The sequence below is a fragment of the Antechinus flavipes genome, chromosome 3, assembly GCF_016432865.1.
Source record: "Antechinus flavipes isolate AdamAnt ecotype Samford, QLD, Australia chromosome 3, AdamAnt_v2, whole genome shotgun sequence".
In the NCBI taxonomy this organism is placed as follows: domain Eukaryota; kingdom Metazoa; phylum Chordata; class Mammalia; order Dasyuromorphia; family Dasyuridae; genus Antechinus; species Antechinus flavipes.
Genome location: NC_067400.1, coordinates 577,915,369 through 577,928,336, shown reverse-complemented (window position 1 = coordinate 577,928,336; position 12,968 = coordinate 577,915,369). Strand labels below are relative to the sequence as shown.

Genomic DNA, 12,968 nt, shown 5'->3' with positions numbered 1-12,968 from the left:
AGAATGAGGAAGCCACTACAGTCTGCTGTGTGAATATTCAAAGGACATAAGACTAGTTAAGGCTTAAGAGAAACATGATAGCTTTCTTCACAAGATAGGTCCTTAATAAATGCTTATTGATTATTTGATCAGTTCTAATGTTTCAGGAAGTATAGTGGAAAAAGAATTGGACTTTTTCTCTGGCATCAGAAGGCAGAATTAGAAGAGTGGATAGAAGTTGCTAAGAGAGAGATTCTGGCTTGTTATGGTGGGGGGGCTGGGGTAGGGGTGATGCTCTATTCACTACACCACCCAGTCGGTCCCTTTCTATAAATTAATGTCCAAATATGGATCTGGATTGTCTTGGTAGCTGGGGAATCCCCACCTCAGTAGAAGATGTTCAAGCAGAGGCTTTAAAAAAAAGCCTTTCCTAAATATGATTGCTCTCCAAGTAGGGCTTGGACTAAAAGTGCCTTCCAATGAGAAATGTCTGGAAAAGGGAGATTGACTGTGGAAGGCTTTGAATTCTGGAATGTAAGTTTATACTTCATTTTGGATAGTTAGGAGAGGCCTTGAAGGGTTCTTAGCAGAGACATTAAGCCACTTACCATGACCTGCCTGTCTTTCAGCTCCAGAATGGAGCTACTTGCCACCACCCCTCAGCTTATGCTTCATCTCTGCCAGCCCTGGAGCCAGCCCAGTGGGTGGGCATCCTGAACAGCAACGAGAACCTCCTGAAGGAAAAGGATATTCTTATTAACAAGTAAGGATAGAGGGAAGAGGGGGGATGCTCATTCAACATATAACTTCCTATTTTATCATGTTTGCCTCTGAGTTCCTCTTATTGCCTAGGGGCAAAAGAGCTACTTTAATAACTAGCCTGTTCTTGTGTGTCTTTTTGAGACTGATAGGAAGTCCTTTGTGTAGACAACTAACTCATTTTTAATTATTTGTCCCTTCCCCCAGAAATCTTTTTCCTTCTTTCTTTCCTCTATCATCAGCCCAGACCTTGAGATTCTCATCTCAGTTAAATAGGACCGATTGTGCCTATCTGCCTAGTTAAAGGGAAGGCTCCAATTTCAGGCAGACTGTTACTCAAGAAGGTTGCTTTGATGTGTGCCCAGGCTTAACTTTGCTGGCTCTTTGCAGACAGAGGCAGCATATCTCTCAATTGGAACAGAAAGTCCGTGAGAGTGAGCTTCAAGTCCACAGTGCTCTGCTGGGCCGCCCTGCTCACTATGGGGATGTCTGCATGCTGAGACTGCAAGTAAGCACTGCTGATCAAGGCACTATTGTAGGGGTGCTCTCAGTCTTGTGTGTGTGTGTGTGTGTGTGTGTAAGGGGAAAGTTGTTACAAAGATAAAATATAATAGCTGCCCTTAAACAGCTCACATTATGGTGAGGCAGTATGATATAATAGAAACAACACTGGTTTCAAGTCTGGAGAGACTTGGGGCTCAAATCCTAACCTACCATTATACCCACAGGCAGAATAGCTTTACCTCTGTCAGTTTTCTCATCACAAATGGAGATTTGTGTTTGTAAGGACCTAGTGACATACATCAGATAATAAACATATCATTTTGCACACTTTTGAGTACAATAGGGAAGACAGACAGACACACACACACACACACACACGCATGTGTACTTCAGTCTACCATAACATGAAGTAAAATTTGAAAGTGCAGTAGGAGAAAATACAAAGTACTGTGGCAGCTCCCAAAAGGGAGGTTTTTACCAGGCATGGATTCAGGAACTGGGCTTTGAGTGATGAGTAGAAATTACACGAGGGAATTCTGGATGGGAGTAACTGAGCAAAAGCATGAGGACCCAAGAGGTTAGAAAGCATATATGGGTCATAGCAAAGAGTTCAGCTCAGACTTTATTACTCAACACTGATGGATAAAAAAGTATTAAATATCATCTTAGTGTTTAGTATTATAAAAGTATTAAATATTATTGCAGCATTGCCAGTATCTACTAGATATTAGCTTTTAGCCAATATCTTCACTTTAGGAGTGAGGGGACAAAGCATTTAGAAAAGTGTCCCCAATTCCCATAATAGGATACCATAGAACTGGAAAGGGGGATTTTTGAGACTCAGTCTGATTGACCTTCCTCCCCCAACTTTCTTTTGTTTTACTGTTGAGAAAGGAGATAAAATATTGTTGAGAAAGGAGCCAGCTGTGTGCCAGGTTCTGTGCAGTGAGGGTGAAGGAATGGTCTCGCTGAGGGAGGATTGTTCTGAAGTTCTGGAAGTGAGAGTGGCAGAGCTGGGGCTGTGTCCCACTCCCAGTTGTGTGACCATGGAAAGGCCCTTGGCTTCTCAAGGGAGCAAGTCGGGCACATTGGCCTCTCTGGGTCCTTCTGGTTCTGAGTTCTGCTGCTAATCCAATATTCTTTCCACTCTGCCAAATTCCAGCAGATGGAGGCCAGAGTAGAGGCTGGTCCACCAGGGCCAGGACCCTTTGAACTCTGTTATCTACTTGCCAGGCTTGGTTTTCCCACCAAGTTTTGTCCACATTGACTTGGAGCTCACTGTACAACTTTGGACAGTCCTTTTTGTTTCCTTAAGCCCCAGCTGCTCACCTCTCAAATGAGGAAGGTAGAACTAGATGATCTTTAAAGGTGCCTTCTGTAAATATTTTCTGTGAAGGGATTCTTTAGCAGTTAAATTATCTAAGGGGTGTGTGTGTGTGTGTGTGTGTGTGTGTGTGTGTGTGTTTACGTATGTGTGTGTATGTACATGTGAGTGTACTCGAAGCCAGGGACCGAGCCACTGGTCATAATGAAGGCATCTCTGGCAGGAGCTGCAGCGAGAGAACACTTTCCTCCGAGCACAGTTTGCTCAGAAGACAGAGGCTCTCAGTAAAGAAAAGTTAGAGCTTGAAAAGAAACTGTCTGCCTCAGAAGTGGATGCACAGCTCATCCGGGAGTCCCTCAGGGTGGCGCTGCAGAAACATTCAGAAGAAGGGAAGAAGCAAGAAGAAAGGGTGAGTGGGGTGGGAGAGGCTCTGGAGTCAGCCAGAGACAAGCCAGGGCTGAGGGCCAGGACGGGAGCTGAGAGGCTCCTGGGGCTGGGCTTGCTGCTGCTCATCAACACCAGTTGTCTGTTCTTCACTAGTTACCTACCCCAAAGGAAATAAAGGAGTAACACGGGCATTCCCCACTGTTCACTCCCCCATTCCCTTGAACCTTGCCAGCTGGCAAAAGTGAGCAGCAGTTACACCATTCTTCAAAGTATTCAGGAGTGCGAACACACTCGGGGTTCGAATTGCTCGATTTTCTTTATCCTGTGGACTAAAAGTGAAGAAAAGCAGCTTATGTTTACAATTAAGAGAGTTTAGAATCCTTGCCCCAGTACTTCTGATTGCCCCAAAGGATAACTTAAGACCACAGAAGCTGGCCCTGTTCTCTGATCCACACTTGCTAAAGTTTCTGTATTCTTACACAGCACTAGAGAGTAGGAAAAAGAACCTCAAGGCAGGAGACTGGCTCAGGACTTGGTTCTTTCTGGGTGACTGTATGGCCAAAGTTTGGCATCCTCCCTTCTCTAACTTTGTTTCCTCCTGTAAAGACGGGTAAATAATGCCCTGCTTTCTTAGTTTGTAGGTGTGTTGTGCCCATAGTGCTTTGTAAACCATTAAGCATTAAAGAGGAGCTGTTACCAAACAGCTTTTCAGGTATACATAGTGATAGTTTCGCCTGAGACACTGCCATCAGCTCATTACTGAGTCAGTCTTTGCTCATGTCTTCCTCTTTAATCTTATCAGGTGCTTCCTTTGAAATCACTGTGTCTGTTTCCATTTCACTGAGCTCTTTTTTTTTTTGCTTCCCTTTTGGTTGTATTTTCTGAAAATACAGAAAATAAGAAAACTGTTTTGGAGTACTTTTTTCATTACAGTGCTTTAAATGGTTAGTGTAAAAATTTTTAGCCCCATTTTACAGATGAGGAAACTGAGGAAGATAAATAAAATAATCTTTTCAAAGTCACATATATGTTAAGGCCAGGTCTTAAACCAAGTCTCCTCTCTGCTACAGTATGCTTTTTTAATTTAGATTTTCTAAGTAGAAGTTGCCTTTTCCAATGATTCATTTATTTTGTAACTGAATGGTTTGGGGGGGAGAGGGGAAACATGTTACTAATCCACCCAGATGTGAACCAGACAAGATGAATGCCTCTTGCAGGAAATGCATCTAACTTTTGGGGTAATGAAGGATTGATGATCTTCTCTTTCCTTGTTTGAAAAGTACTGGCATTCTAAATCTCTGTGCCCCAATCTCAAATAACTTGTTAATCTTTCTCATGTTCTCTGCCTTTATCGAAGTGCAATGTCATTCTGAATCCCAAGGGAAATGGTACTGGATGCAAGTTTGTAATTGCCAAAGGGAAAAGATTGTTTGAAGAAAGAAAATTGACGTTCAGGGTCTGATGGAATCAGACTTTGAATCAACAAAAACAGACAAGTGACTTCCCTTCACATAGGTCAAGGGACGGGATAAACACATTAATAATCTAAAAAAGAAATGTCAGAAGGAATCGGAGCAGAACCGTGAGAAACAGCAGCGTATTGAGACCCTAGAGCGCTACCTGGCCGACCTGCCCACCAGGGAGGATCATCAGAAGCAGAGCCATAAGGTAGAAAGAGTATCTGACACAGCTGTGAGGGGAAGATGGAGACACCCAGGAGGCTTGAGAGGCTCTGGAGTGGGGGGAGGACCTGAGAAATCTAATCTAATTCCTTCATTTTACAGCGAAGGAAACTTAAGGCCCACAAAGTCAAATGACTTGAAGAAAGTCACACGAGTAGTAGCACAGCTAGAATGCAAACCTGGCTCTTCTGCTTCCCGTTGCAGTATTCTTTTCCCTCCATCTTGCTACCTCTCAAGCCTCTGTGCTTCCTAAAAGGAAAAACTCATGTCCACCCTGTTCAAAGTCCTGGGCTGCTGGTTGGTGGTTAGATTGAAAGCACCTTGAGGTCCCTGAGGGACGAACACTCCCACCTTGTTGGATCTGAGCCTGGCTTTCTGTCTCTAGCTCCGGGAATTGGAACTGAAGAACTCAGACCTGCAGGAGCTAGTGACGGACTTGGAGAGAAAGCTGGGAGAGGCCCGGGCAGGCTGCACGGATCGGGAATCCCAACTTGAGAGCCTGAAACAGAGAGAGCGGGAACTCCTCTCCACTGTGCATAGGTAAAGAGCCCCACCCTGGGAAGATTGTCAACTCCCACAGTAAGCTTTAGGAACAAAATAACAATGACCTCAGCACTTAAGGGAAGGATGACTTGGGAGGTGGCACCTGGTTCCCTACTTATTGAACCCTCTGGTTGTTCCTGCCTACTTTATTGCGGGATGGTGGACATCTAAATCCCCTTAGCAGCCCCAGTATAGCACCTGAGTGAACTGGAAAGAGAGGGATGAAGGAGAGGGGTGTGAAAGAGCCTGGGCTCTGTTTACTCTAAAAATAGAGAGTTGTCTGGGCAGGAGGCTGGCTCGTGGACGGGATAACCTGTTGAGGCACTTTGTTTTTCAGTTTGCAAGATAAACAATCTTCAAAGAAGGCCAGTGGAGGAAGCCTGATTCAACAGGTGGAAAGCCCCAAAGCAGAGACTGAATCTTTGCAGAAAGAGTGTGATTGCCTCAGGAAGGTGACTGATAATGTGTACCCTGGTCTAATGGGAGGGAGGGAGAGCTACAGGGAAGGTCAGTGATTGGAGCTGTCCTGTACCTGGCTACCAGAACAGCTGATTTTCTCATTCGGGTTAAAGCATTTTCCAGCTCTTCAATCTAATACTTTGTTTTTTCAAAATGTGATTCAGAAGAGGAACTACTTTCTTTTGTGATTTAAAAAATATGTTGTATAGTAATATTTCCACTCATCTAAAGGAGACCTCTCATTTGGGTAACCAGGAAGGACAAAAAAAAATAAGACCCTCTGGCTAGCCAAAGTGGATAGCTACAGTCCTGAAACTAAAGCTCCTTCTCAGTTCTCATAGTTTAGTATGTCTACCACTACTGATTTACACAATACTATTATGCTAAGTTGACTGATTTAATAGCTTTTTGCAGACTAGAAGGAGACAAATTGAAGAGCAGAGAGGTACCACTGAAGGTTGGTAATAGCAATAAATGACCAGTGGCCACCTGCTAAATTGCTGCTAATTAATATTTTTCTCTAGATTTACATTGTCGGCTTTAATCATTTATGAGTTGGGATTGAGGTATTCTTAGCTGGTACTAATTTTTGCCTCTTCCAAGCTTGATTTTGACAAATAAGTGTGAATTGCATGTAGTATGTATCCCAACAGGATATATCTTATCTGATATTTTTATATGGCAAACATTTTTATCAAATTCCAGGATCTGTCTTAAAGAAGCACCTGATAATTTGTTTATCCTTCACAATAGAACTAAAAATAATGGTATAATTAAGTTATTAACTATTTCTGCCTTTTGAGAGTATCACTAGATGATCTCCAAGCTTCTTCCAGATGCTGGCATTTTTTTGATTCTCTTGCTTGCTGCTTAGTATAAAAATGAGTTCTATTTAGGATAGCTTAAATTTCAGAGTGCTGTTGACATACAGGTATGGAAGTGATTAGCTGACAGTTGGTGATAAGGGGCTCAAATTCAAGAGGGGAGATTAAGACACCTGAATAGACATGATCATCTTGAGATTCTTGAAGAGAGAATATAGAGAAAAGGAGAGGTGGACTTGGATCATTTGTGGGGAGGAACCCCCAAATAAAGGACAGGAGGTGGATGGTCCAGGAAAGATATGGGCAGACAGAGAAAAGTATTTGGGATTTGGGATGTGATGGACAAATACTGCGAAGAGTAATTGACATTTACATGGAACTTTAAAATTTATGGAGCTCCTTTACTCTCAATAACCAGAGAAGACACAGTTGTCATTTTAAAAGAAACAAGTTTGGAGCAGTGATAGGACTTGAATCCTGGGTCTTCTGAATTCAGACCCATTGCTTTGTCCATCTCACCCCATTGCCTTTTGCATAAACAGCAAATTCAAGAATTTAAATGACAGAGTAATCTAAAGTTACTTAGAAAGATTTCCATTGAAAAGATTTTAAAGTTTTCCTACTCTAAAGGGTAAGCAAATTTTGGTTAACCAAGAAATTCACTCAAGTAAGATACCTCAATTGACAGTAAATGTTGATGGAATTGTCTCCTATGTGCTAAGCCTTATAAAGGAGTGGGAAAGTAAAAGAGGCTGTTTGCTGTAATGCTGTGTAAATGAGGCACTACAGAGTCATTCTTTCCTCTTCCTTCTCCCTCACTTTTAAGTTCAATCAGTTGCCATGTTTCATCAATTCTACCTTTACAACATCCTCTCTCTTCCCCACAGTTATTATGCTAGTTCGTATTCTTATCATCTCTTGTCTGCCCTATTTCAGTAGCTTCCTAGTAGATTTCTCCATTAGAAAGACAAAGGTCTTCTCTAGTCCATTCTCCACATAGCTGCCACATTACTATTTCTAAAACATAGATCTCAGCTCTAAAGTTTTCCATTGCATTTAAGATAAAATACAAACATTCAGTCGGCTCCCACCTATCTTTTCTACCTTTTATTTCCAACTACTCCCAGTCACACACTCCCAGTAGACAGCTGTTACCCAAAGTTGATGGTTCCTCTCCTCTCTCCAAGTTTTATATAGACTGTCTCTCACCCTAAACCAGCCTCCTTTGCCTCTTAGAATACCTAGCTTACCTCAAAGCTCAGTTTTGGTGCCTCCTATGGGAAACTTTTCCTGATTTTTGCCCCCAAATATCAGTTGTTCATTCTTTCTCCCTCTTGACTTCATCTTGACTGATCAGTGTGATATTTTCCCCACTCCCTATTTCCCCAGCACACAGACTCTTTAATTGGGAATTTTTTTTAAAGCTTTTTATCCCCAGAACCAAGCTCAGTACCTCGCCTTTAGTGGGCACTTAATAAGTGAAGTACAAACTTGAAGAAGGGTACATCTGTCACATGAACCCCAGATTTTTTTCAGGCCACTATACCTTAACAGGGATTTCTTCTCCCCAGATTATTGGTGATCTTGCATTGAAACATTGCTTGTCAATCCCTTTCCTATCAGTAGCATTCATCTATAATGTTTGAACCCAGGGTCAGCAAATTACAAAACACAGGACCAAATGCAACATGCCACTTTTGTTTTGTACGATCTGCAAATTAATCACAGTTTTTACATTTTTAAATACCATAAAACTTGATTTTAAAAATATAAAAGCCATTCTTAGTTTAGGCTAAGGCAGCAGTTGCCACCAAGCTCTGGTTTAGCTGGTACCCAAGATACAAAATAATGAGTCATTTTATGTTGTTTACTTTCCTCACAATGAACCTGTTGTAGGGAAAGCAAATAATATGATCTCCATTTTATAAGTGAGAAAACTGAGACAGAGATTAAGGGATTTTCCCACAGACACATAATAAATTTGGAATTCTCTCTGAAATCCATGTCTTCTGAATACAAGACCAGCACTTTTTCTATTCCTTCGGTTAGCTCCCCATTGAGCTGAGCCACTAAACAGGCATATAGGGAGTACTATGTGCCAAGAACTGTGCTAGTCCCTAAAGGGACAAATATATAGAAGGAAACAATCTCCACTCTCAGAGAACTTCTGTAAGAATTCACAATCCAGCTCTCAGCTCTGTCTGGTCAACCAAAACATGGAACACAGTGGGGCTGGTGAATTGCTGATGTTTTGATACTGCAAATTCATCCATGGGAAAATAAGCCCTGACTTTTTCTTCTGTTTTCTTTGTCTTTTAGATTGTGGATAAGCAACAGAAGAAAATAGACCAGTTGTGTTCACAAGTGAAGGTAAGCAGGACCTAGACCCTACAAAGAGGCCAGATCTTTACATGGCCTTAGTGCGACTTCACTTAATCTACTGGATATGTTCTAGAAGTTGTGTGTAAAGCTGATCTTTGTGTGTTTTTCAGAGGTATGTTTCTATAGGAAAAATCTCCTGCCTTCTACCCATCATATAATAGAATTGCAGTTAATAATCCTAGCATCTACTTTAAAAGCCTGCTGTGCCCCTTTGTCCTTGTGTGGTCTGGGTTATTTATATTTAGCTTCTGAGAGGCATCTAGTAGGAAAATTTATCAGGTAACAGATTGCCCCTTTCGAACGTTTTAAAGCATTAAAATACAATAATGTACCAGTTTTGTTGTGAGGTCTAATTGCCTCTTTGGGACTCAAAACCATATAATTTTATTCTAGATAGTTGGCCTAAGTCTTTACAAAAGATCTGATTTATGTTATATTGATCCAAGTACATCTTGTGCTTGCCACCCACCTAATATCCCCATTCTTCTCAGAATTGGCTTGCATAAAATCCTTGTATGACCTATAATTGGTGCTATTTTTAGTATAGCACAATCGTCGACACGTATTAGGTGCTTTAATAAATGCTTACTGGTTGAGTATAAACATATTTATTCTCCCTTTCAAAGAGAACTCAATTTAAGGGGTATGACTAATTTGAGAGAGCAGCCTGTGTTTGAGAAAATCTGGATATTTAATCTTCACTATCATCTTCCTTCATTGGATGCCTAGTTGAGAAATGTTGAGAAAGTGACCCTGAGGGGCTTTTTATTTGTTTGTTTTTTTGCTGAGACAGTTGGGGTTAAATGACTTGCCCAGGTTCACACAGCCAGGAAGTGTTAAGTGTCCAAGGTCATATTTGAACTCAGGTCCTCTTAACTTTAGGGCTGGTGCTCTCTTCATTGTGCCCCTAGCTGCCCCGACCCTAAGATTTTTTAAAGCAATAGCAGCCAAGCACAGATAGTGACATATCTTATATAGCTGAAAAGACATGGAGCACAGTGAAGATTTTGTTTTGCCCAGAGACTAGCCTTGCTAAATTCAGAGATGTAGTTGGTTAGCAGATGATTAATTAGGGGACCCACAGTATCTCATAAAAATATCCTTGTGAGTATGAAGTTTTTTCAGTCTTTTCTCCTCTTACTTCCCCTTTATGCATACTGACTGAACTGTGGTCAAAATGGCTAATGAATTATTGAAACCCAAGATAAGTAGAAATATGGCAAGAGAGCAGACTTAGGCAAACTATCCTAGGGCACTGAAAAAACTGACAGCTATGATGGTGTCCCATAGTCAGAGACCTTTGAAAGTGTGTGGAGGACAAGAGCAAGAGGAATAAGAGAGGAGAATGTTAGCCGTCCTAATTTAAAAGGGGAGGAAGGAAGGGCTGTAGCATTTCTATGTCAGGCAATTTGACATGGGTTCTCAGAATGTATATTTAAAAAGATGCATCATGAAAATCTAGAAAATGTAATTCCAGAGTCACTATTAACTTCATCATGTCAGACTAACACACTCTCCTTTTTGACAGGGTTACTAGACTGGAGGGACCCAGATCTCCTGAGGAATGCCTCAGAGGTCTCTCCTTTGCTCTAAACTGTTTAATATTGTTATCTGTGTCTTGGATAAAGGCATAAATCCCTGCTTTTTGAATTTGTAGCAGACACTAAAGTGGAAGGTGGTTTGCTGACAGATGGTTTGGGCTTTGATCACAGATAACATGGGCAACACCTCTAAAATTGATCTGAATCACTTAATTTTGTTCAATGTAAAGGCTTCCTTTTGGGTTCAGAAAAACTTATTGCATGAGTAGGAGATGACCAGAAAATGAGGAGGGTGGTGGGGTGGCCCTCCGTAGACAAGCTTTGATTTGAATAAAGATCTGCATTTTAGCGGCTCATGAGCTGAGTAAGAGCCAACAGGGTGTTGTGGCAGCCAGCAAAGCTAATGTCTGGGGTTCAGGCTCCTTGGTTTCTGTCCTTATCACAATTCACATCTGGCTCCTTTTTGAATTACTGAGGGTTGAATTAGCTGGTGTCTAAGGCCCCTTCCAGCTCTGAAATCCAATAGCTACTTGCCTTTCCCCATATCTCATGCTGACTCTCTCGGTTCCAGCATGCCTTTGCCCATATTCACTATATAGAGAATATCTTTCTCTTCTTCCTCTTTGCTGCCACCTTGACCTTTTGAAAGCAAACTTGTCCCTCAAGGCTTGAGTTCAGATTTTCCTGAAGCTTTGCTTGATCTTCCCACTCCATCAGTCACCTGGCTTTCTGTGGTGTTTGAATAGAATTATCAAACCAGCAGGGTAGGAAATTGGCTGACACAGCATCAGCTGTGGCTTCCTGGCTTGTAATTCTTGGTTCTCTCTACTCCCTTTGGTGGCTCCCAGAAATTAGAGGCAGAAATGGCTCAAGAAGAAGGAGCTGGTCAAGCTCTGAAGGAGGAGGCCAAGAAGAGGGAAAATGCCTTGGAGCAGCTGCGCTTGGCAGTAAAAGAGGTGAGAAAAGGGTGAGAGTCTGGGGCCTTTCAGTGTCAGTAGTACCAGAGGGGTCTTAGAGGCCAGGAAGTCTGTGTTGGAGACTATTGGGATTACTGAGAATCCAAGCTGACCCCTACACTTCCATTTTAGGGACCACTCCCTTCCACTGTTAAGTGGGATCATACACACACACACCCCCCTCCCATCTCCTGCATGTCACCTCCCTGGATCTTTTGGAACAAACACACACACACACACACACACACACACACACACACACACAACACGCCTTGTTCTACAGTGAGCTAAATAGCGGGGGGAAAGTTCTTTAACTGGGTTCAACCCCAGGTTGGGGCTAAAGTTGGGGGTGGGGGCGTACTTGGGGAGAAAAAAAATCTGTTGAGCATCTCCCCAGAGAACATCCGAGAGAGTTTAGTGGGACGAGACTGCCATCCTTCACAGGTCCAGTGTTGTTGAGCTGTTGGTTGAGCTGTACTTAGCAGTTAATTGGCATTCCAGTTAAATCAAGAGGGTAGAATCCAAGTTTCAGAAGTAGGAAGGGGCTCTGAAGAGCTAATCAAAGATTCTTTGTTACTCAAAAGATCTCATGACTGTCCTGTTAATGCCTTCTGTGTTCGAGTCGTGTCTGACTTGTGACCTCAGGTCGGGTTTTCTTAACAAAGATATGAAGTGGTTTGCCACTTCCTTATGGATTAACTAAGCAGAAGTTAAGTTAACCTGCTCAGGTTAGTGAGTGGGAGGTTGAATCTGAACTGTCCCCTGAGCCGCCCTTGCTGCCCATCTCCAGATGGGATAACTGAAGCCCTGATGTGAAGTGACAAGCTGATGGTTACCGTGAATGGAGAGCTGGGGTGTCCATGTTGGTCATCTCGGCGTCTGCTCCTCCTGCTGCCTGCTTTCATCACCTCCCTCACAAGAGACGGAGCCCAGCCAGCCTGGCCCAGAGCCACTCTTGTTAGGGTGGAGGGGAAAGATTGAAACCAGTATCTCCAGCGGAGGTTTTGTTCTCCTCAGATTTCACTTGTATGTGTTCAGGCTTCTCTAATGGCCTGACTAACAGTGTTGGCCGAGGCACTAGCTGCAGATGCATTTCCAAGGGGTGGAGAATAACTTCTCTGGTTCCCAAATAGGAACCTTCAGGCCAGTGACTCAGGTCCCCTGTGGCAGGCCAAGATTTCACAGAGAAATCCTCCCTTAGCAGGCAGGTGGGAGGATCGAGTCAGACCCTGCTATCTGGGGGCCCAGCCCAGGGCCCTGCCGCTTGCTGCTGACTCAGAGCCTCGTGTCTGCCCTCCCCCAGCCTAGATTTCACCATGGTTTGCCCATATGTTCAGCTTTCAGTGCAGAACCAGGACCTGATCGAGAAGAACCTAACCCTCCAGGAGCACCTTCGCCAGGCTCAGCCGGCTTCTTTGCCTTCTTCAGACACAGCCCAGCTGGTTCATGAGCTGCATCAGGAGCTGGGCAGCTGCTTGCATGATCTCCAGGCTGTCTGCAGTATCGTGACCCAGAGGGCCCAGGGACGAGACCCCAACCTGTCCCTTCTCCTGGGCATCCATTGTAAGTCTCAGGGCCAAGGAGGGTGCTGGGGCCTTGGACAGGAAATGACCCTCATTAGGCTACCC

At 43.1% G+C, this 12,968-nt stretch overlaps 1 protein-coding gene across 4 annotated transcripts in view; it reads left to right on the top strand.

Moving 5' to 3' along the window:
- CEP85 (centrosomal protein 85) overlaps positions 1-12,968 on the top strand; it is a 46,357-nt gene that overhangs the window by 31,409 nt on the left and 1,980 nt on the right. For all 4 annotated transcript variants that reach the window (XM_051988148.1, XM_051988146.1, XM_051988147.1 and 1 more), the window contains 9 exons: positions 609-742; positions 1,129-1,246; positions 2,790-2,975; positions 4,469-4,621; positions 5,021-5,175; positions 5,516-5,630; positions 8,781-8,831; positions 11,233-11,340; positions 12,678-12,903. In XM_051988148.1, the coding sequence (XP_051844108.1) occupies positions 609-742; positions 1,129-1,246; positions 2,790-2,975; positions 4,469-4,621; positions 5,021-5,175; positions 5,516-5,630; positions 8,781-8,831; positions 11,233-11,340; positions 12,678-12,903 (1,246 nt within the window). The remainder of the gene's footprint in view (positions 1-608; positions 743-1,128; positions 1,247-2,789; positions 2,976-4,468; positions 4,622-5,020; positions 5,176-5,515; positions 5,631-8,780; positions 8,832-11,232; positions 11,341-12,677; positions 12,904-12,968) is intronic.